Raw genomic sequence first — 23,703 nt, 5'->3', positions numbered from 1 at the left:
CTGTTTGGTTTCATAATCTTCATACACCATATGTATAACACTGTTTATGAAATCATCATCCATCTTGTACCTGTTTTTGACGTGTGCTTGCTTTTTTCATGAGATAGGTAGTATCCTTTTAAAATTAATAGATACATAAATGGGGACACCTGGGTGGCTTAGTTGGTTGAGCGTTTGACTCTTGGCTCAGGTCATGATCTCAGGGACATAGGATCGAGCCCCATGTCGGGCTCCACACTCAGCACAGAGTTTGCTTGTCCCTCTCCTGCTCCTCCCGCAGCTCTCTCTCTAAAATAAATTAAAAAAAAAAACTTAAAAAAAAAATAGATACACAAACACCAAAAAAGACTGTGAACTTTTTTTTTCAGTCTTACTTCCTTACACATACCCAGCTGTGCAGCTGCCAGTGTCTCTGTTAACACTAGGACATTTCTGAAGAAAATGTCATTGCCTTATTAGTCTTCTATCTGAAATAATATGCTTTAGTCTAACTTAGCTACTTTCCTGAGATTCATAATGGGTGGATAAAAAGAAGTCTATTGTTACTCATTTTATTTCTCTTCGCTCCCTTTTTGTTGCATAGGCTAGTTATTATTTGACAAACAATAACAAAAATGCAAGCGGTCATCAGGAATTTGGAGAGAGAATCTAGAATTACTCATATTTAATAAAAGAATTATCAGTCCTTTAGACTTAAACTCTAGTATCACCTTCTTGAATCTCCTATTAATCCTACTTATATGACCTTTCCTTTCTCTGAACTTGTATAATACATTTTTACTACTAATGTCATGTATAGTTTATGTATATATATAAAACTTATCATCTCTCTACTATGTATAGAAAATTTTTTAAATTTCTTCAGGGCACGGGGCAGCTGGGTGGCTCAGTCAGTTAAGCGTCTGCCTTCGGCTCAGGTCATGATCTCAGGGTCCTGGGATTGAGCCCCGCATCAGGCTGCCTACTCAGCGGGGAGTCTGTTTCTCCCTCTGCCCCTCCTCCCCCACTCCTGCTCTCTCTCTCTCTCAAATAAATGAATAAAATCTTTTTTTTTTTTTAGGATTTTATTTATTTGACAGAGAGAGACACAGCAAGAAAGGGAACACAAGCAGGGGGAGTGGGAGAGGGAGAAGCAGGCTTCCTGCTGAGTAGGGAGCCCAATGCGGGGCTCGATCCCAGGATGAGCCTAAGGCAGACGCTTAACAAATGAGCCACCCAGCTGCCCCTAAATAAATAAAATCTTTAAAAAAAATTTTTTTCAGGACATTCAAGAAGTGTCCTTCCCATTTCATGTTCCCTGAAAATCCATAAAAATGCCTCATGATATATATTATTTTGAACATTTATTTAATTGAGTTGGGGATATTTGCTACCTTTTAGCACTAAAGGCATCTTTACTTGTAAGGTATCAACATCTTTAATTAATGGAGAGTATCTCAGTAACACCAAATTGAAAATCACCCAAGTCTGATAAAGATTCTCAATAACCTGTTGATGTTTTTGCTTGTACAGTAAGTCTAAAAGTCTAAGATCACTCAGGGTCTAAGAATGAAACTTTAATGCTAATTTCTATAAACTTTCTATAAAGGATGTACAGGCTTTTCAGGATCCTCTGGATTAGATTTATCCCAGTCCTCAGGCTGATCAGCTTTAATTTCAGTAGTGGGGGCTATGTATGGGAACCCATGACTTCAGTTTGTATACTCCATTCTAAGATACATAGTACATGTGGAATGTCCACCCAGCCTTGGGTTTCATGACTCACATTTTTCCCTCAGACATGGTCGTGTATCCTGTAAGACTAGAGCTGTGCTTAAGGAAAAACATCCTTAAAATACAAAGTAGGTAGCATTTGTTAGCAAGTGGTGTTTTTGTTTTTGTTTTTTTAAAGAATTTTAAAAATTGTAATCGGGGCAGGACCTCACCTCTTTAGACTCTTATCAGAATTATGAATTTATATTGAGGTTTTTTTCTGATAACAGAAATACTTATTTTAATTGTTATTTTCTTTACAGAAAATCTTCGTTATAATAACATTCAGCAAACACATAGTGGAGCAGATGGTGGCTTTCATTGGGTGAGTAATTCTTTGTGGATTAATATTAATGTCATCACTGTTCAAATAGAAGAAAATGTATAAAAAATTTTATTGAGACAGAATTTTTCTAATACCTTTTTATTTTTTGAGAAGAAAAATCTTTTGCCTTATTGTTAGTTAAATTGAAGACTTTCTTGCCCTACAGCAGGGAAAGATGAAGTTCAGATAATCCTTATTTAATTTTAGATTTTTAATTAAATTTTAATTTTAAAGTCATATAATTCTTTTTTTTTTAAGATTTTATTTATTTATTTGATAGAGAGAGACACAGTGAGAGAGGGAACACAAGCAGGGGGAGTGGGTGAGGGAGAAGCAGACTTTCTGCGTAGCAGGGAGCCTGATGCGGGGCTCAATCCCAGGACCCTGGGATCATGACCTGAGCCAAAGGCAGATGCTTAACAACTGAGCCACCCAGGCGCCCCAAAGTCATATAATTCTTGATTTAAAAAAAAAGCTTTGGAGTTTGAGACTGTTGCTCCTCCAAAGAAATAAGAAATTCTCTTTGTATAAAAGACATGTGTGTATTATTACAGTTTAATGGTGCTTTAGTACAATGCTATGATTTTTAGCCAAAATTGGATGCCAGATGCACAGTTGCATTTAATTTAAATACAAATCGTATATAAAATATTAATATTTAATTAAATGAGGCATGATAAGATGGTATAATATTACAAAATATGTGAGTTATGAACCTATTACTTCACTAGAGAAAAATCAGGCCATTTTAAAAGGCTAGACTTTCCAAAGCTTTTAGTTTTGTGTTTATAGAAGTGAGTAAGATCAGTTTTAACTTATGCTTCAAATGGTAAGGTCACAAATTTGTGGAGTTGACTTTGATAAAACAGTAAAGAAAGACTCTTTGTCGGGTTAATCAAATTAATTAACTAGAATGGGAATAGTGTCAGATAATGAACTTTTTAATGTATTTTTTTTTATTTGGGGCTTACAGGTGAGAGGCTTTCTTTTCATTTAATAGTTTAACTGCCCAAGGGCGCCTGGCTGCCTCAGTCCGTAGAGCATGGGACTCTTGATCTCGGGGTTGTGAATTCGAACCCCACACTGGGTGTAGGGATTACTTAAAATCTTAGGGGGTTGCCTGGGTGGCTCAGTCATTAAGCGTCTGCCTTCGGCTCGGGTCATGATCCCAGGGTCCTGGGATCGAGCTCCACATCGGGGTTCCTGCTCAGCAGGAAGCCTGCTTCTCCCTCTCCCACTTCCTCTGCTTGTGTTCCCTCTCTCGCTTGTCTCTCTCTCTGTCAAGTAAATAAATAAAATCTTTTTAAAAATAAAATAAAATCTTTGAAAAAATTGTTTAACTGCCCAGTGGTACAAGGTACCCTTTATGTAGTTTTAGCATAAATCTTTATCTTAAAAGCCATTTATAAAACAAAACACTTATGAGAACTTTTGCTATTTTAAAAAATTGCCGTTTGGAGGTGCGTTCATGAGTGTTAGTCTTATTATTTTTTTAAGATTTTATTTATTTGGGGCGCCTGGGTGGCTCAGATGGTTCAAGCGTCTGCCTTCGGCTCAGGGTCGTGTTCCCGGGGTCCTGGGATCGAGTCCCTCATCGGGCTTCCTGCTCAGCAGGGAGCCTGCTTCTGCCTCTGCCTCTCTCTCTCTGTCTTTCGAATAAATAAATAAAATCTTTAAAGAAAAAAAAAGATTTTATTTATTTGAGAGAGAGAGCGTGAGCAAAAGGGCACAAGCAGGGGGAGCGAGCAGCAGAGGAAGAGGGAGAAGCCGACTTTCCACCAAGCAGGGAGCCTAATGTGGGGCTCAATTTCAGATCCCTGAGATCAAGAGTCGCATGCTCTACAGACTGAGCCACCCAGATGCCTCTAGTTTTATTATTCTTTAAACCATACCTTATATGTTTATTCTCTTCTATAAATATGTTTTGTAATAAAATAGTATTTGATATTTTCTTTTATGGTTTTAATGTAATAACTGAGGAAAAACATATTTTTTTTTTTTTTTAAGATTTTATTTATTTGACAGAGAGAGAGACACCTAGAGAAGGAACATAAGCAGGGGGAGTGGGAGAGGAAGAAGCAGGCTCCTGGCTGAGCAAGGAGCCCGATGCGGGGCTCGATCCCAGAACCCTGGGATCATGACCTGAGCCAAAGGCAGATAGATGCTTAACGACTGAGCCACCCAGGCGCCCCAAGGAAAAACATATTCTTGAGAATATACTCAGTCGGGCCAGTTATTGGTTTTATTACTTCCTAAGCTTCTGATTATAAATGTGGATTATAGCTTGTCCATTAAAATTTAATTATTCCAGTTTTTTGTTCTCTGGATCCTTACAAATGAATTGGTTTACAAGTCACCATACATCACATGCAGAAAGAAAGAAGTATTCTTGTTCCTTATTTTTGAAATACAAAGAAGACATTTCATCTGTTTTTAGAGTTATTATTCCATCTCTAGAATTCCGAAGGACCTAGAGCTGACCACTACACAAACCCACAAGTTACAGGGATGATTGTGGATGTAGCACTGTACAGTCTTCCCTTCTTCTGTTCCTATGCTGAACATTTATAAAAGGAAGTTTATCAGGGCGCCTGGTGGCTCAATCGGTTGGACATCCCACTCTTGGTTTCAGCTCAGGTCATGATCTTGTGGGTCGTGGGGTGGAGCCTCCCGGCCGACTCCACGCTCAGTGGGGAGTCTGCTTGAAGATTCTCTCCCTCTGGCCCTTCCCCCACTTGCATGCGTGCTCACGTATGCACTCTCCCTCTCTCTCTCTAAAATAAATTAATTAACTTAAAAAAAAAAAAGGATGGGAATAAGTTTTTCAGCAATTTATACATACCACTACTACCTTCTATATCCCCAGCCTTTGGAGCTTCTAAAAAGTTAAATTAGGTAACTAGCCATCTTATCTACCCACATCAAGTTATGTTCCCTTCCAATCTGTTCTCCATATTGTAGTTAGTAACCTTTTAAAAATATTAATTTGAACATGTCACCACCACTGTCCTTACCTCCAGCTCCTCATCTTCTTGAAACCCTTTACTTGTTTTTTCCTTCATTCTTAAGATAAAGCTAAAACTCCTGAACATGGTCTAGAGAGCTTTGTATGATGTATCCCCTGTAATCTTCTTGAGGCTCCCATCAGTGGTCTTTACTTGCTTGTGGTTTTTCCTTTGCCTAGTTCAGGGTTTCTTTTTTTCTTTTTTTTTTTTTAAGATTTTATTTATTTGAGAGAGAGAGAGAGAGAGCACGAGCAGGGGGAGGGGTAGAGAGAGAGGGAGAAGCAGACTCCCTGCTGGGCAGGGAGCCCTATGCCAGGCTTAATCCCAGGACCCTGAGATCATGACCTGAGCCAAAGGCAGATGCTTAACCAGCTGAGCCACTTAAGCGCCCCTAGTTCAGGGTTTCTTAACCTTTGCACTTTTGACATTTTAGGCCAGCTAATTCTTTGTTGTGGGGGACTATCCTGTGCATTGTAAGATATTTAACTGCATCCTGTCCTCCTACTCACTAGATGCTAGTAGTATCTCCCAGCCATGACAACCAGAAATGTCTGCAGACATTACCAAATGTCCTAATGCACATATACCTCCACTACCACCACCAACCCCACTGAGAACCATTGGCCTAAATAATGTCATTCATTCATTCATTCATTCATTTATTCTAAGTAGGTTCCATGTCCAGCATGGAGCCCAGCATGGAGCCCAGTGCAGGGCTTGAACTCACGACGCTTGATCTTAGGATCGTGTTTTCAAGCCCTGAGTTGAGGTCAGAAGTCGGACACTTAACCAACTGAACCACCCCGGCAACCCTAGATAACATCCTTTAGATTTCAACTATTACATTAACAAAATGCCTTCCCTGACTAAATCAGATATCTTGTTTTTTAGGGACATCTGTTCACAACAGCATGTACTACATGCACTGACAGTTGTGTTTTTACATTTATATTTGAGGGTATATGATTATTACCTTTCTACCACTAACCTGTAAGCTTCTTTCTGGCAAAGGCCGTGCCTAGTTTTGTTCACTATTGTTTCTGTAGCACCTGGCATCTTGATTGACGTATAGCAGGTGCTTGCTGAATATCTAGTGGATGTAATGAACACATGGTGTCCAAATAAAGATCTGACTAATAAAAATTAGCATATTATTTCATAGCCCAGAATCTTCTGTTTCCCCAGCCTTTCGAGCTTCTCAAAAGTTATATTACTTATCTACAGTAAATAGAAATAAAAGAGTTTTTATAATCTTAGGCCAACAAATTAAAGTTAGAATTTCTTACAGTTTTCAAAAACAGTAGTTTCTTCCTTCTGTTATCTCATCTAGCACAGCCTTTCAAAAAAATCCAGTGATTCTTTCTTCTTCTTTTTGTTTAGAGATTTTATTTTTGGGGCGCCTGGGTGGCTCGGTCGTTAAGCGTCTGCCTTCGGCTCAGGTCATGATCCCAGGGTCCTGGGATCGAGCCCCGCATCGGGCTCCCTGCTCGGCGGGGAGCCTGCTTCTCCCTCTCCCACTTCCCCTGCTTGTGTTCCCTCTCTCACTGTCTCTCTGTCAAATAAATAAATAAAATCTTTAAAAAAAAAAAAAAAGATTTTATTTTTAAGTAATCTCTATACCCAACATGGGGCTTGAACTCACAACCCCAAGATCAGGAGTTACATGCTCCCCCAACTAAACCAGCCAGGTGCCCCAGTGATTCTTCCTTCTTTTTTTTTCTTTTTTTTTTTTAAGATTTTATTTATTTGAGAGAGAGAGCATGAGCGAGGGTAGGGGCAGAGGGAGAAGCAGACTCCCCACTGAGCAGGGAGCCTGATGTGGGGCTCATTCCCAGGACCCTGGGATCATGACCTGAGCCTAAGGCAGACGCTCAACCAACTGAGCCTACCCAGGGGCCCCTGATTCTTCCTTCTTAAAGATGGTTTTGCATAAAGTTATTCTAAGATAATCAAGACCTGCTAGAATCCAATTTTTATTGGATTAAATGGGTGATACCATATTTTTAAAATTGTTTTCAGGAGATAGATACTGGGATGTCCTGATATCCTCATCTTTTACCCAGTGCTGTCTACATGGATTACCTCATCAATTTCTTTTCTAGACAGTGTATTAAACAGTATAATCAGACTTAGCAGATGATAGTGATTCTTTATTACCAGACGCCAGTGTGTATATTTTTCATATTTGTCAGGAATAACATTATCTTTAATCGGATTCTCCAGTTGAGCTTGATATGATTTGTTTTCCTACATTTTGAAGTAGGAAATGCTTTTAAATACAACTATTCAAATGATAATTAATAGTTTCACTAAGCCTAGACTGAAAATTAAGTTAAACAAAGAGAATGAATTTTTAGTAGACGTAAATTTATTATTACATATCATAATAAATAGTTTTGCAATTTATTTCAGAAAAGAGAATAATTAAATTGATTCCCTAGACCCATTGTTGAGTTGAACTGAAAATAATGCCTATAGCTTGCTATAATAACGTTATCCTTTGATTGTTAATTGTCTCTTTACACTATTAAACTGTAAATGATTTAGCAGTTGATCAAACTAAACTAGTAAAATTTGGAATACAGCCCTTTGAAGGATATTTAAAACTATGTACCCACAATTAAGGGAGTAGTGAATTGCCATTAGAGAGAAAAAAATCAAAAGACAAGACCAAAAAGTCAGCAACAATTGAAATTTAAAACCATGAGATACTAAGAAAAGGAAGAATGAAAAATGAACCCCAATAGTAAAGGAGAGCTAGGGAGTGGACTATGAAAAGAGTGTACAGCCTTTGAACAAAACAAATTAAGATTTGAATATGAACTCTGCCCCAGACCAGTTATTTAACTTCTCTCTCTCTCTGACAAACAAATAAATAAAATCTTTATTTAAAAAAGGGGTATCATATGTAATCATTTCAGACTTTTCATTTATTATATTGCTAATATTGTGTGTTGCTGAATATTATTCATGTTGGCTGCTATATATTATTCCATTGGGTAATTATCCACTTCTCATTGTTGAACATTTGGAATGTTTCCATGTTTTTACTGTTTTGATCATTGCTTCATGGGCATTTTTTTTTTTTAAGATTTTATTTATTTGAGAGCGAGCACTCATGTGTGAGAGAGAGCACAAGCAGGGGAGAGGGGCAGAGGGATAGGGAGAAGCAGACTCCCCACTGAGCAGGGAGCCTGATGCAGAACTCGATCCCAGGACCCTGGGATCATCACCTGAGCCGAAGGCAGACACTTAACTGACTGAGCCACCCAGGCGCCCCATTCATGGGCATTTCTTAGTGCAGGATAGGTAAGCACATAGTAAAGAGCCTAAGACTATGTTGAAGGGGACAACACAAGACGGAAAAGAGAATAAAAGAGAGATTGGACATAAGCAAGATAACACTTAGTTTTGATAACTTAATTTTGATAAGACAAGATAATTTTGTCTAGGACCAAATTTGGGCAAATTCTCACCACGGGTATGCCTGTGGCCTGCCAGGCCAAACTGCTCACCACCATCACCCCACCCCTGGCAGTGAGTTAGTGTTGACCATTACATCTCTGGTGGTGCGGTTTAATATTAATTTTACCGAGGTATGACTGCTATACTGATGACTGAAGGAAATACTCCTTTCCAAAGGGCTTCTTGTCTTAATGTAAGTAGAGAGTGGCCCAGCATAATATGACACCCTAAGTATACCCTTGGCCTTTGGTATTTTTAGTACAGTATGTCATTCTATGACAGTCTTAAGGTCCCAGAGAGAATATAAACCCTACCTTCAAAATTTACTGTAATTTTATGAGTAAATAGTTCCCTTCCCTCAACTAGAAATAGTAATTAGTAGATTTATTTCTTCGACAGTTCTGGAAAGTTCGCTATTGTCATTAGGTTTAGGGAAAGGTATCTCTGTTATCTTTTCCTAAATCAAAGTGTTTGGCTAGTTATATATGGAAATCTGAACAGATGTAATGAATCAGTTTTACATTCTGAGAGATGTTAGAATACAGGTAATAGCCTTAGAAAAAGCCTTTTGGTTTATGGTATGTTTGGCAGGGGGATAGAGAAAAGGTTCTGAAAAAAAGATTCGGCATGTAAGAGAGTTTTTCACTATTTGGTATCTTAGGTTGAATAAGTCAGGGGACAGAACCAAAGAAAGAACTTCAGAGCTTCAAAGGCATTACATTTGTTTCAGTCTTTTTTTTTTTTTTTTAAGTAAGATTTAAAGTTAATTTTTATTTAATTTTAGACTTTCTCCAATGAGAGAGACCTGGACATATTTCTTAAAGACCATGACCAAGTCTAACATTAAAATCATGATTAAAATGACATGTTCCAGTATTCTCACAAAATAGAGGATGAGAATTCCCAGAAAATAACATTAAGCATATGACTCGTAACGAACCATATGCAGAACATTGGCTCATTGTCAGGTTGCCAGGGTCTTATTGGAAGACAAAGTCCCTAGTTTTACCACACAGGAAAGTTTCCATAACTGAATCATTGAACTTGGGAGAGGGGGTTGGCTGGAGCAGGGACTTTTTACCAGATACAGAATGTTCCGTGCCCTTTGCTGTCTCCTATTTCTGAGTTAACTTGATGTTTGACCTCAGAGTCGGACTTGCCTGTGGCAAGAGAGATCATTTTAACCAGTGAGTAATTAAGTTCTTGAATCTTAACAATGTTTCTTGTTCCTTACTCTATAACAAGTGGGCAGAATGAGCTATGTTGGCCTGGACTTTTTCTTCTACAGAAAGAAAATCTATTCTTTCATTTTAAAATATAAAATGGTTAATGTATTTGATTCTCTTTGTCTTTGATCACTATAAAATAATCAGAAGAAGTTACGGAAGTGTGAATACAAATATTTGTATTAACTGAAAAAAGGATACAATAAGTTTTAATACCCCAGCTGCTGAGACTCAGTTGTATACACTGACTTTAACATAATCTTCTGCAGTTTAGGTGGAAAACTCCTTCCTTTTCATGTCCTTTTCCTGTAATTTGTTATCTTCTCTTTTGACACTTAACTCTTCTATATTTTTGTTATAGATATTGGGAGGCAACATAGCTAAAGGATAAAGCAGGTACTCCGAAGTTTGACTGTATGAGAAATTGTCATTGTATTAGGAAGTTACTACTAACCATAATTAGAACATTTCTGTAGAATGATGAAAACTAAAACTGAATTATATTGTATTACATAGAATTGTTGGTTAAAGGAAAAGGCAGGTCAGGGTCATGCCTGACACATTTTAAGTGTTCGTAAATATTTGTTGATTAAATGAATTCATTCATTATTAAGAGAGACCTCTGTGTATTTTTAGGCTGAGGGAAAGACTCTAGTAAAGAACTAGAGATGGAAAATAGAAATGAAAAAAAGGAAGGATGTGGGTTGGAAATTAGCATTTGGTAAGAACCTGCTGTGCCAGATGCTTTACATACATTTTTATTGAATATGCATAACAAAACCTATAAGGTGCTATCTGTGTAGATGGGGAAACTGAAACACACAGAAGTTAAATTCATATAAATGCAAGAGATGGAGATAGGATCCAAGAGATAAGATCAAAAGCCTAAGTGGATTGATTATTTTCTTAACCACTTCTTCCTTCAAAACTGGAGTAGCGATTCCAAGATCTTTTGAAGTAGAAAAGAGGAATTGAGGGAGTGCTATTGAAAGCAGTGAGGTAGGGGCGCCTGGGTGGCTCAGTCATTAAGCGTCTGCCTTCGGCTCAGGTCATGATCCCAGGGTCCTGGGATCGAGCCCCGCATCGGGCTCCCTGCTCCGCAGGAAGCCTGCTTCTCCCTCTCCCACTCCCCCTGCTTGTGTTGCCTCTCTCACTGTGTCTCTGTCAAATAAATAAAATCTTAAAAAAAAAAAAAGAAAGAAAAGAAAAGAAAGCAGTGAGGTAATCTACTTGAAGTTGTAGATTTGGACAACAGCACTAGTGTCAAATGGCTACTGTGTGAATTTGATAAGGAGTCAGCAGAAATTCTGTCCACTCCTTGTTCACACGTGTATTCACCTTGTGCAGCTGTAACTAGCTACTGCAGGTGTTACTTTGAGGGAGAAACGTACTGGCCTTTGTACTGTAGATTTCAGTGCATTTTTTTCCCTCTCATCACCCTTCTAGATTAAGTTCATTAAGGACAAAGATCTTGACTTTTTTCTTTTCTTTTCTTTTTTAAGATTTTATTTATTTATTTGAGAGAGAGAGTGAGAGAGAGAAAGAGCACAAGAGGGGGGAGCGGGAGAGGGAGAAGCAGACTCCCTGCCGAGCAGGTAGCCCGATGCGGGACTTGATCCAGGGACTCCAGGATCATGACCTGAGCTGAAGGCAGTCGCTTAACCGACTGAGCCACCCAGGCGCCCGATCTTGACTTTTTTCTTAGTTATCTACTGCGTTTAGTGATTTTCTGCCTAATATTGGAATAGTTACATTGTTCTGAGATTGAATTCCAATCAGTACTATCATTTTTTTTATCCACTCACCATCATGCCACTTTGAATGACTAAAGCTCAGTAAGTTTTTATGCCATTTCACCTTCAATTTAAAATTCTACAAACTCTTCTTTATTCTTGACTTTGGGTCTGTGGTTCCCTGTTGCTGATTTCATCCTTAGAACTCAGTGGGTCTTCAAGCCAGCCATAGATTTGTCACTGTACAAAGCTACCACCAGTTTGCCATTTTCTAGAACTGAAATCAGTTGATTTTTTACAGGGTTTTGTTTTGGCAGCCAATCACTTTTACTTGGTGCTTATAGACCACTCCTTTAGCTCTGGCTTCATTCATTAACATAAACGCCTGTTTGGCTCCTGCTGCTCAAGTCTACATTCTGATTTGAGGTTTTGTTTTCAAAAATGTCCCTTTAATGATCACATAATTCAGAGAGTAGCTATTAATTACTATAAGGAGATTTTACCTCCATTCTGCTTCTGATAGAAAACAGTTCTAAATGTTCAAAAGCAAGGACAGTTGCAAATTCTTTTTTTGAAAGACGCCTGTGATGGAAATATGCTGTGAGCCAATAGCAGCAATACACCTGATGTTTCTCAGGATAAAGCAGCGGTCTTCCTTCTACCCGGCCTCTAAGAAACTGATGGTGTCATGTGTTTATAATACCATTGAGCACACAGTGGATGAACTTGAGTACAAAAGAGGTTTTAATCATTTGAAAGGGACACAGATGTGAACGAAATTCAATGTTTTAATTCCAAATCCTGAGGTTGAATCACAACGGATTTTAGACAGTGCCAGAAATTATCAGCCCAAACTTTTATATCTGAAAAAGCCCTAGATTTTTTAGTGTAGTGCTTAACTTTGATTGATTTTATGTTGGGATACTCTTCCAAGATCCTAAGATATAAAGGAATTTGGTTTGGGTGGGCTAACACATTTCAGAGCCAAAAGCAAGTAGAATACATCAGTTAACAGTTTTTTCTTGTAATATTAGCTTCAAAGATTCAGATTCTCCATTCAGTTATGTGGGAAAATTAATAACCCTTTCATTCCAGTCATACAGAATTACGGGATCCCATTTTTACTAGGTTAAATATAACCTAGTAAATGCAGTTAGCACCAGTTCATTTACTTGTCATATTCCTGGGTTAATCAGTTTGTTTCTCTCTTTTTTTCTTTCTCTAATCTCTGAGGACTGGAAAGCTATAAATATTAATGGGAGTCAGCATGATGGCCTTTGGCTTCTAAAGAAAGATTGCGTGATAAACTACATTCCCCCCTTCCTCCCTTCTCCAGAGCAGTCTACCTTATGAGGAAAGACAGTTTCATTTGGAGGGCAATCTGTCATTGTTGAATCAGGCCTGGAGTCTGAGATCCATTCTGAGTCACTATGAATAGAGCTCTAGTACTGGTTGGGCCCCAGGGAAACTGGTGGTTAAATACTGTGAGAATCTTTATCAGACAGGAAATGACAACTCATTAAAATACTAACCGTTAAGCCTGTTTAGATCACTGCGTGGGTTGGGGGGCACGACTTAATGCTGTAGTGTTTTACTAAAATGTGCACATTTCTGGAAACAGAAAATTATTTATAAGACTGTTATCAAGAAAGGGAATTCGTGGGGAGCCTGGCTGCCTTAGTCAGTAGAGCATGCGACTCTTGATCTTGGAGTCATAAGTTCAAGCCCCGTGTTGGGCGTAGAGTTTATTAAAAAAAAAAAAAAAAAAAGTTAAAAACAACAAAAAATTAAGAAAGGGAATTGCTAGTCCCGTCTTCTTACTGAACTTCCACCATGTTGTCATCACCTCCTGTGTATAGAAGACAATGTCAGCATGCAAAGGGGGAGTGGGGTGGGAGGGTCTTTAATTTTATCCCTGAATATATATATCCTACTAGTACTACTTCACTGTAAAATTCAGTCTCTTCAGCAGAAGAATCTGTTGGCTTGAGTCTATAAGAGACCATTTTCCATTTAATAATAGGGCTCTCTACTCCTGTCCTCCTGGGCCAAATCTCAGTTGATAGAAGAATTCTCTGGAGTCAGAGGATAAATCTGATTTATTGATTTACACACAGTGATCCTACATCAAGAAAATTCTGAATACTCTGATATTCATTTGAAATATAATTATGTTCTAACTGAGGGCACAGGGTTTCATTTCAGTCTCTTGAGGTTTAGATTCTAAAAGTCCCTCTTTATAAATGACTGTTAGAAATCTGAGCAAAAAAGAGACATCCAGTCTGCATCTTTTTATTTATTTATTTGTTTTGTTTGTTTGTTTGACGGAGAGGGAACACAAGCAGGGGGAGTGGGAAAGGGAAAAGCAGGCTTCCTGCTGAGCAGGGAGCCTGATGTGGGGCTCCATCCCAGGACCCCGGGATTATGACCTGAGGCTAAGGCAGACGCCCAGCGACTGAGCCACCCAGGCGCCCCCGAGTCTGCATCTTTGTAGAAATAGCTTTTTTTCTGATATCTTACCTAACAGTCTTGCATTGAATTGGTCTGCTAACCATACCTTTTGGGAATAAGGTATAATATTTATACCCCTTGAAGTGTAGCCTCATGGTCTACACCAGTGGTCTCCACCATCAGAATGGGACTAAAATAATAGAACTTTATTTTTTTTTTTTAGATCTTCTATTTATATTTATTTTCATCTTTGTTATTTTCTTTTTTGTGTATTTTAGGCATATAACATTATGGTAGTGCATACATACACAATTTATATGACTGTACACGTATGGAGGATGTAGTTTACTACCATCAGTCTGATTGGCACTCCCTCAGGCCACATGTCTGAAAATCACATCTCATGGAGTACAAAAATAGGCTAGGGGAACAGCGGGAATTCCACAATGCAAAAGGGGTTCACAGTGGGTCTTTTGCAATGTATTGTGTTTTTTCCATGCCCCATTAATCAGATTTATAATTCCTAGTTTAAACTAACCCTCACAAAACACACAGATGGCTTTAAAAGTTTCCTATAAAGAAACAATAGAAGGAAGATAGAGGTAATAGTGCAGTCACAAGAGACAGTAAAAAAGTTGCACCATTGACATTTTACCTGTTCCCAGTACATGCCTATAGAAGTCAGCCAACAAATTTAGAAATTGTTACTTTTAATCCAGGACAAGTGTGTTATGTGCCTTGAAATATTCACTAATAGCACAAAAGCCATCATACTTAGTAAGACATTTAAAATGAAGAATTTTTAAAATTTTTTAAATTTTAGCTTTATTTTATCCTTTTTAATTTGTATTTGTACATTTTACTGTTTGCATAAGTAATATATACATATATCAAAAATGTTTATAGACTATTGGTCTAAGCTCCTCTGGCCTTAAAAGCCGCTTTTTATGCTATCAAAAAGTACTGGGCATGGGGCGCCTGGGTGGCTCAGTCTATTAAGCGTCTACCTTCGGCTCAGGTCATGATCCCAGGGTCCTGGGCTCTCTGCTCAGCGGGGAGCCTGCTTCTCCCTCTGCCACCCACCCACCGACCCATCTACCCCCTCACTCATGCTTACATTCTCTGTCTCTCTCTCTCTCTGAAATAAATACATAAAATCTTTTAAAAAACAAAAAAGTATTGGGGGGCACCTGGGTGGCTCAGTGGTTAAGCATCTGCCTTCGGCTCTGGTCATGATCCTAGGGTCCTGGGATTGAGCCTCGCGTGGGGCTCCCTGCTCAGCAGGAAGTCTGCTTCTCCCTCTCCCACTCTCCCTGCTTGTGTTCCCTCTCTCTCTGTCTCTCTCTCTGTCAAGTAAATAAATAAAATCTTAAAAAAAAAAAACAAAAAAGTACTGGGTATCATTAGTTTACTTCAAAAAATCTCTATCATACTTCTGAATTATAACAACACTAGAATTGATTAAACCCTATATTTTCCTTTCTTTAATACTACCCTTGACCTGAATTTTATTCTAAAAACATTTTTGTCCCATTTATAAGCTTTCAGAGGTTTGACTGATTCACCCCCTGAGAATGTTATTTAGATATTATAATTAATCATCAGAGGGATGTTAAATAAATCAGCCTGAACGTACAGCACAACCAGTGAAACAAAGGTTAAAAAAAAAACAAAAAACCTTGTGTCTATAGTTTTTTCTAAGAAAGATAAAGGCTTATTACCCTGTAGCCTTACTAGGAACTGATGTCAGACAGTATGTTTTCAGGAAAGCCAGTGTAACTTACATGATCACATTAATGCTAAGATCCTCAAAAAAGTGGTTAAGAAAGGAGCAGAGCCTATATTAAATAAAACATTTACTTTATTCATGTCCACTTAGTTCTTTAACTGTTTAACCTTTATATAAGGCAGCCCTGTGTAAGTAGGGCTAAACAACAAGACATATCAATTTTTTTTAAGTTCATGTTATTTCTGTTATTGAACACTGTGCCCAAGTTTTATGGTGGCACATAGTAACAACAGCAAAAAATACACCTGGCTGGAAAAATCCAAACAGAATCATGAACAGGAAAATTTCAGGTCTTCTAGTAACAAGTCTTAGTTTGATGACTATCTCTGTGATGGAGAGGAGATTGAAAGTAAATCAAAAGGTGTGTTTTTTATATTTGTTGAACCAATTTGTTTGAGAGTCACACAATTTGAAAAGAGTCCCTTGAAAACAGTTAATAATGACCGATAAATTTTTGGAACGGGTGTGAGCCCAGGAATAACCAACAAAATGAAAATTTAAGCATTGTGAAAAATAATCACACCACTCACTCTTTATGCAACCTCTGCCAATTGTGATGCTTCCTCTGGAAGATTTTCTGGCTTTTGTGGGTACAAAGAATAATGGAGACCTTTATTAATAATGAGTCAATATGGGGAGAGTTTAAAATATAGATTTCTTATCAGATAAATGGGTTTCAGAAGTAAAGTCACATACGTATTAAAAACTATAGAAAAATAATAGGTTTTGTTTGCATATTGGTCAGGGCCCTTGACAGAATTTTACAGAGAAGTTTGTCTTGTTTCTGTTTTAACACCTACTAAAATATGTAAGCCTGACAAAATACTGTTCCCATGAAACCACTTTGAAGCTCTGGGTGGGTTTGGACTTACGTGGGTTATTTATTTATTTATTTATTTTTATTTTCCCTCATTTGTTTGCATTTTCTGAGGGTTTTTTTTTTCCTTTCTTAAAATCAATAACAAAAATTTTTAAAATGCCATTAGAATAATTTGTTGGAAATTTGTTTTTTAATGAGTTCCATTATCTGAAACATATTTGTGTATGCCAAGAAAATAAATATCAAGATAATTACTATCCACAGCTTTTTCTACCCACCATGTTGAAAGTCTACAGCAAGGAAAAGCAGATGAGATCAATTTTTGTTTTTGTTTTTTTCTGTTTTTTGGTTTTTTTAAGGCTTTCTTTAGAGAAGGTGGCTGTTGACAAGGTTAATTTAAACATATTTAAGGCCAACAGTTGACTGAAAAGTAGTTTTCTGTGTGTTTGTTTTCCTCCAACTTTATTTTCGTATCACAAAACTGTAATACTTTTAACTTAATCAGCACCTAATGGCAGAAGGAGGACCCATTCAGCTAGAGATTGAGATGAGTCCTTGGCCAGGTGCACAGGGTACTCTGAATTTAATGGCTTTCAGAGAATGGCACTGGAGCTATTTCCTAAGCCAACTGTAAAAAACCACTGGAGTGGAATGCAAGTTATTCTTCCCACCCCCCCTTTTATGTACCTTAAATTAATCTTAAATGTCAGAATGGACTCTTCTGTTGGCTGCTTGAAAATAACTTGAGGGATGAGGTCATAGGCTGGTTATTATTGTTTGCCTTAAATGCACGTGAAGAGTGACGGATGTAATTGAACTTTTATGTAGTCCATTACTAAAATAGCTTTAATGTTAATTAAGGAAACTCTAATGTGTAAGTGTGCTTTGTAAAAGCTGAGGCAACTTTGGCCTAAACCATTGTTTGTAGAGATAGAGCAATGAAAATAAAACTAAAATTTTGACAAATATATAAAGATTGAGGATCTGACAAATAATTAGTTATATAATACTTAATACCTATATCATTTTTTCAGATTTATTCAGATCATGTGGCATTTATTCATGATAGTTTTGGTTAATATATTGCAATAAAAACTTTTAACTTCTCTGTTTTCAACTGTTTTCCTAGTCTCTTATGAGAAACTGCATAGACATCTCCCACCCACCAAAAACATGTAAAAAGCATGTAACACTCTAGTGCCTTGAAAAATTAATCTCAGTATTAGCCCAAGATAATTGAAAATTGCACATCACTAAATGTAAATGTGTAATGACATATTCTCTGTCAGCTAGAGTGCACGTCTTAATGGACTCGACGATGGGAGTCGTTTAACTTTTCAGATTATTTTGAAGGGAGTCTAGAATGATTGTTGCCAGTCCCTTCCTCATTCCCCTCAACCACAGCAACAAAAAAGTAGAACCTTTCTAACATGTGGGTCTTAGTTCTTCATTTTCTCTTTCAATTATGGCCCAAGAATGGAGCCCAAGAATGATTTGAGGGAAACTGTAAGCCATATTTCTCCTCAACTCCAGTCTGAAGTTAGAAGTCTGTAGAAAGAACAAGGCACATATATTGGAATCCAACTCTTAGAGGACATCAAAAAGAGAATTTTCAAGTCATTTCTTGTACAACCAGCTGTTCAAATTAGCATACAGTCATTTCAGCCTTTATAAATAAAAGGGTTTTCTTAACCTTATAAAAACACAGTGGCTTGACTATGGCTATCCTTGGGAGTTTAAAACAATGACATAGGATATTGTTATTAAGAGTGAGTATGGGGCGCCTGGGTGGCTCAGTTGGTTAAGCGACTGCCTTGGGCTCAGGTCATGATCCTGGAGTCCCGGGATCGAGTCCCGCATCGGGCTCCCTGCTCGGCGGGGAGTCTGCTTCTCCCTCTGACCCTCCTCCCTCTCGTGCTCTCTCTCATTCTCTCTCTCGCAAAAAAAAAAAAAAAAAAAAGAGTATGAATCAGTATCTGAAGCAAAGTTCTTATAAATCTGCCATCTTCAAAACCCATTTTTTTACACATGTATTTTACTGGAATTGTTTTTTGTATTCACGTGGTGTTTTCCAAGTGTAAATGGATGAGCTATTTGCATTCCCTTATGCATTATGTAAGGAAAAGGAAATTTACCCAAGGAAAATTTCTCTTTTGGGGATGCCTGGCTGGCTCAGTCAGAGAACTGTGTGACTCATGAGTTTGAGCCCCATGTTTGGTATAGAGATAAATAAATAAAACTTTAGGGGCACCTGGGTGGCTCAGTCAGTTAAGCATCTGCCTTTGGCTCAGGTCATGGTCCCGGAGTCCTGGGATCGAGTCCAGCATCGGGCTCCCTGCTCAGCGGAGAGCCTGCTTCCCCCTCTCCCACTCCCCCTGCTTGTGTTCCCTCTCTCACTGTGTCTCTCTCTATCAAATAAATAAATAAAATCTTTAAAAAAAAATAAAGAGAAAGTTTGTCCTGTTCTTGCCCCATTGTAGTCAGAATCATTATTGATAAACAGGAACATAGCTCAGACACAGCTCTTCTGGTGTACCCCAGAATGGGTAGTTAATGTAAAGCCACTTAAAAGTCAGTGAGAGAGAGAGACTGAGGCTGTAAGTTAAGAGACTTGGCCCTCCTCCATCTTTCATGCCTGTAATGTGGGTCTCTGGTCTATCAGTGCAGCCATTGCCCCTACTACCTATGTCTATTCAGCCTCTTTTCCATATCCTGGGTATTTATTAAAGGAGCTTTTTGTACAGCTTCACCGCACACTGATCACTCCTTTCTTTCTCCGGTTCCTTTGGAATATATCTTCTGTACCCAAAAAAAAAAATTTAGTACTGATTTGTAAATTCTTTTGTTCACAAATCCATTTGTATGTATCTGCATGTGTGTTTTGAATCTCCATCAAGATTTTAAGTTCCTTGTGGGCATGAACTATTTCTTGCAGTTGTCTTGTTTTGTTTTCCCTTAGTGCCGATTACAATGTCAGACACAAAATAAGGACTCCATTAAGTATTTGGTGGTTGATAGTTAAGAGGATCAAAGAAAAGGGTCAGCCAGGAGTTACCTATGTGTTAGCTTCTGGTAAATATAGTAGCAAAAAAGTTCTCTTCCTCTGCTCCTCTGCTTCTTATTACAGAAAGCAGTAACTGATTGTTCTAGAAAAGGGGAGGTGAAGTTAATACTTACAAGGGAGACCATTAGGTGCTGTTTCAAATACATATTGACATACCTTTTGCCGACCGCAGGAGATTGGGCTCATCTACCTTTTAGCCCTGTTATGGCAGATGAGAAAATAAAAGGTACAGAAAATAGAGATGTTTGATTTTCTGAGTTGCCTCAAGTTACCATTTTAAAAAAAACGCCTGCAAGCATTTCTAAAACGGGATCCTGGTCGCTGGTTGCCAGACCGGTTCAACAGCCCTGCCTTTACGTACTCTGGGTGAGAGGGAGCTCCGAGCACATAAACTTATCAGAGATCACTACCCCAGTCATTTCAGAGCAGGTTGTTTAGTAATGTACTGTAGTTTCTGTGCAAACCATCTACCATAAACCACGAAGTGATTCAAGGTTCATAGTTCCTTCTTTGTTCCTTTGTTAATCACTGACTTCTGACTAGTGGGAGGTGCCTCCCAAATTTGCTAATGCATTCTTTTTGGATAAGGATGACGCACAGATTGTCCTAATAAGGACTTAGATTGAGAAAGGCCCGCCCCCTCTGAGAAGATGGGACAAGTCAGAGAGAGGGCGGGCAGTTTCTTTTTCAACTGGGGATGACACAAGCATAAGTCATTTCCTTATTAATCGGTTCAAACCAGTTCTTACAGGAACTGGTGGTGATAAATGTGGGACTTCTCAGAAGTCATTCATTTTATTCTTTGTGCCACACCAGTGTGCAGCATCAGCTTAGCTGGCCTCACTCTGAGGATGAACTCTTCTGCTAGAAGGGGCTCAGCTCTTACTTTCTCCCAGACGTGTTGGTGGAAGAGATTTTTCTCCTCTAAGGGGTTGTTAAAGGATGAATTTTACCCACTGAGAAAAGTTCAGAGGATTTGCTAGCTCTGCTGATTGTTGTATTTTTGTTCTCTTTCTGTCCAATCCCTGCTTTTTGAATCTAGGTGGTAAGTGGATTTTTCTTTAACATTTTTCCTGCTTTTCTCCCCAAATGTATCTTTTTCCTTGGGTTATTGTGCCCTGCTTCCAGCGCTGTCCCCGGCGTAGGTCCATCTCTGCAGAAGCCATTCCAGGAATACCTGGAGGCCCAGCGGCAGAAGCTTCACCACAAAAGTGAAATGGGCACACCACAGGTGAGACTTGACTCCGTTTTCTTCTCTTCCCCACCCCCACGGTTTCAGGCTGAAATTACATTCACAGTACTCACTGGCATTTTTAGGCAAATAGAGCGAGGTTTGTCAGTCTCCCTTAACTGAGGTTGAGGCTCTACTTACTCTCTACTGGGAATTGTCTTTGTCTAAATCAGAAATGTAATTTCTATTTTGTATCTATCTTCTCCCAAAAACCAAAGGTAGGGTTAATGGAGAATAATGGATCTGTTATGTAGAAGAGTTGTTGACTGATCTTAAATGATTTATTAGCAAATATACTTCCCAACTGGATTAAAAAATTTAAATTTGTAGCATTTTGTAGCATAAGAAAGTATTAGACTAACTGAGGCCATTTGAGTATCTCCCTTCATTTTTGCCCTATTTTTCTTTTCAGAGATGGGAAAATAATTTTTTTTTTTTAATCAACTAAGGCTCTTCACGTAGCTGAACTTAAAAACTTTAACTTATTAAACTAAGCCTGCCTTTTCTGTAAACAGTTCTGTGGCAAAGGGAAATGACTAGAAGAGGATGAGTAAGCAGGAACCTGAAATGGGAAACTTGAAGGACGCATACTTGTTGGATTTTTTTTTTTTTTTTTTTTTTTTAATATAGGTTCCACGCTTAGCGTGGAGCCCATTGCGGGGCTTGAACTCGACCCTGAGATCAAGACCTGAGCTGAAATCAAGAGTAAGACACTTAACCTAACCAACTAGCCACACAGGTGCCCCAGTTGTTGGTTTGGTTTTTTGTTGTTGTTGTTTTGATGGCCTTAGACTCTGTGTGGCCCTTTGCTGCCCTCAGTTGACCAAACATGACTTCAGGAAGAGATAACCTATTTTAAAAGTTGCTCCCAATGCTGGAACAAGAATATGTAACTATCTTGATACTACTCTGTACAAGTATCTACATGGCAACTTCAGATAGTAGAATTTAATCAATTTTATTCTTACGTAGTAAAAGATAAGAGGCGACCTCACACTTGGCCCATTCTAAACTATGTGAATCAACCTTGACTTTACATCTAACAAAGTGAAATCTTAACAATTGGCTGTTAAAAGACTTGAATGTAGACTTCAGGGTACCTGGAGATGTAAGACTTCTCATTTTAATTGTTTCTCGACTTTATAGGTTATAAGCTCCAAGTTCTCATCATTTTCCTTAAATATTGTAGATGATTCCCTTTTTACTACTGAACTAATGAAACGTTTCTCCTGGATTGTTCTGCATTTATTCTTGCAGGGAGAAAACTGGTTGTCCTGGATGTTTGAGAAGTTGGTCGTTGTAATGGTGTGTTACTTCATCCTGTCCATCATTAACTCCATGGCACAAAGTTATGCCAAACGAATGCAGCAGCGGTTGAACTCAGAGGAAAAAACTAAATAAGCAGGAAAAGGTTTTAATGGCAGAAGTTAGAATGGATGGGTTCTACCTTAAATTGGGAGGACTCCAAACCAGGAAGGAAAATTCCCTTTTCCAACCTGTATCAACTTAATTTTTTTTTCCCCTGAAAGCAGTTTAGTCCATATTTTGCACTGACATACTTTTCCTTTGTGTGTTAAGGTAAGGTATCCACCCTCAATTCAATCCAACTTGTGTTTTATTAGGGTGGAATGTGATGTTCAGCAGCAAACTTAACAGAAACTGGCCTTTTCTTTGTTACTTTCAAAAGGCCCACGTGGTACAGTTAAAGAATTCCGGACACCATAAAATAGTTCCTAAGTATGTTGAATATGTCAAGTCATTTAGGCTTGTCAGAAATGACTCCTTTGTTTTTCTAAGTCCTTAAAATGTATATAAATTATACTAGATTGGATAACAGTCTTGCATGTGTATCATGGTAAAATTTAATATGCCATTCTGCCCAGCCCTTCCTCTCCTACCTTAAAAAAAAGGCCATTTTATGATGCGTTGCCCTCTGGGGAAACTGATCTTTAAATTTTGAGACAGTATAAGAAAATTCTGGTTGGTATCTCACGAATGAGCTGACACCATTTTTTATTCTGTATATTTAGAATGAAGTCATGAACAAACTTTATAAAGACATCTTTGATCATTCCAAAATTGTGTCCGTTTTCTTGAGCGTTTTGATTTTTGCTTCATTTTAGCCACTACCAACTCATGGTCAGCCTTGCCAAATCCACCTACAACCATCATTTCTTAAGCCTTCATTTATTTACATGTAAGAGCCACCACCAAGGCACTTTTTTGTTAGGTTGGAATCGGGCAGCTTGCTACACGTTGCTGAATTGGCAGCTTACAGATTTGCACGGTGAGGGGTTTGTGAAAACAGGAGAAATGAAAGTATGTAAATTAAAGGGCACTGAAGAGAGAAATAACTAATTTTGTTTGTTTTTTAAAAAACTACACTTTCTTATATCTGTGTTAATTTTAACTCAGCATGTACTCTGGTTTTGACAAATTTACTTTTTAATGTAACCTAATTTTCTTGCCTTCTCCAGTAAGTGTTATGTTCTTTTGTGATTTTCTTTTGGGATATTTCTGGTTGAACTTGGTCATTTTGTTTTGCTTGGGAGGAAAATAAACAGTTTCACTTTTTTTCTTTAGGAAGATTGTTTCTGACGTTATGTTAAGAGTAGAATTGGGTTTAAATCTCAATAGGCCAGAAGTGCCTGATTGTTTTATAAAATCCTGCCTGAATGTCTGCTTACTTTTGCCTATCGTCGCGACATCTCCATGGCTGTACCACCTTGTCGGGTAGCTTATCAGACTGATGTTGACTGTTGAATCTCATGGCAACAGCAGTCGATGGGCTGTCTGACATTTTGGTATCTTTCATCTGACCATCCATATCAAATATTCCCAT

At 38.2% G+C, this 23,703-nt stretch overlaps 1 protein-coding gene across 5 annotated transcripts in view; it reads left to right on the top strand.

The window, feature by feature from the left end:
• Positions 1-23,443, top strand: part of VMP1 (vacuole membrane protein 1) — a 139,109-nt gene extending 115,666 nt beyond the window's left edge. For all 5 annotated transcript variants that reach the window (XM_021703977.1, XM_021703976.1, XM_021703974.1 and 2 more), the window contains 3 exons: positions 2,016-2,077; positions 20,759-20,861; positions 22,119-23,443. In XM_021703977.1, coding sequence (XP_021559652.1) covers positions 2,016-2,077; positions 20,759-20,861; positions 22,119-22,262 — 309 coding nt within the window. In that variant the 3' untranslated portion in view covers positions 22,263-23,443. The remainder of the gene's footprint in view (positions 1-2,015; positions 2,078-20,758; positions 20,862-22,118) is intronic.
• Positions 23,444-23,703: the final 260 nt, after the last annotated feature.

This window comes from Neomonachus schauinslandi, chromosome 15 (genome assembly GCF_002201575.2).
Source record: "Neomonachus schauinslandi chromosome 15, ASM220157v2, whole genome shotgun sequence".
Classification (NCBI taxonomy): domain Eukaryota; kingdom Metazoa; phylum Chordata; class Mammalia; order Carnivora; family Phocidae; genus Neomonachus; species Neomonachus schauinslandi.
Note: the sequence above shows the minus strand (reverse complement) of the source record. Positions and strands in the feature narration are given on the sequence as shown.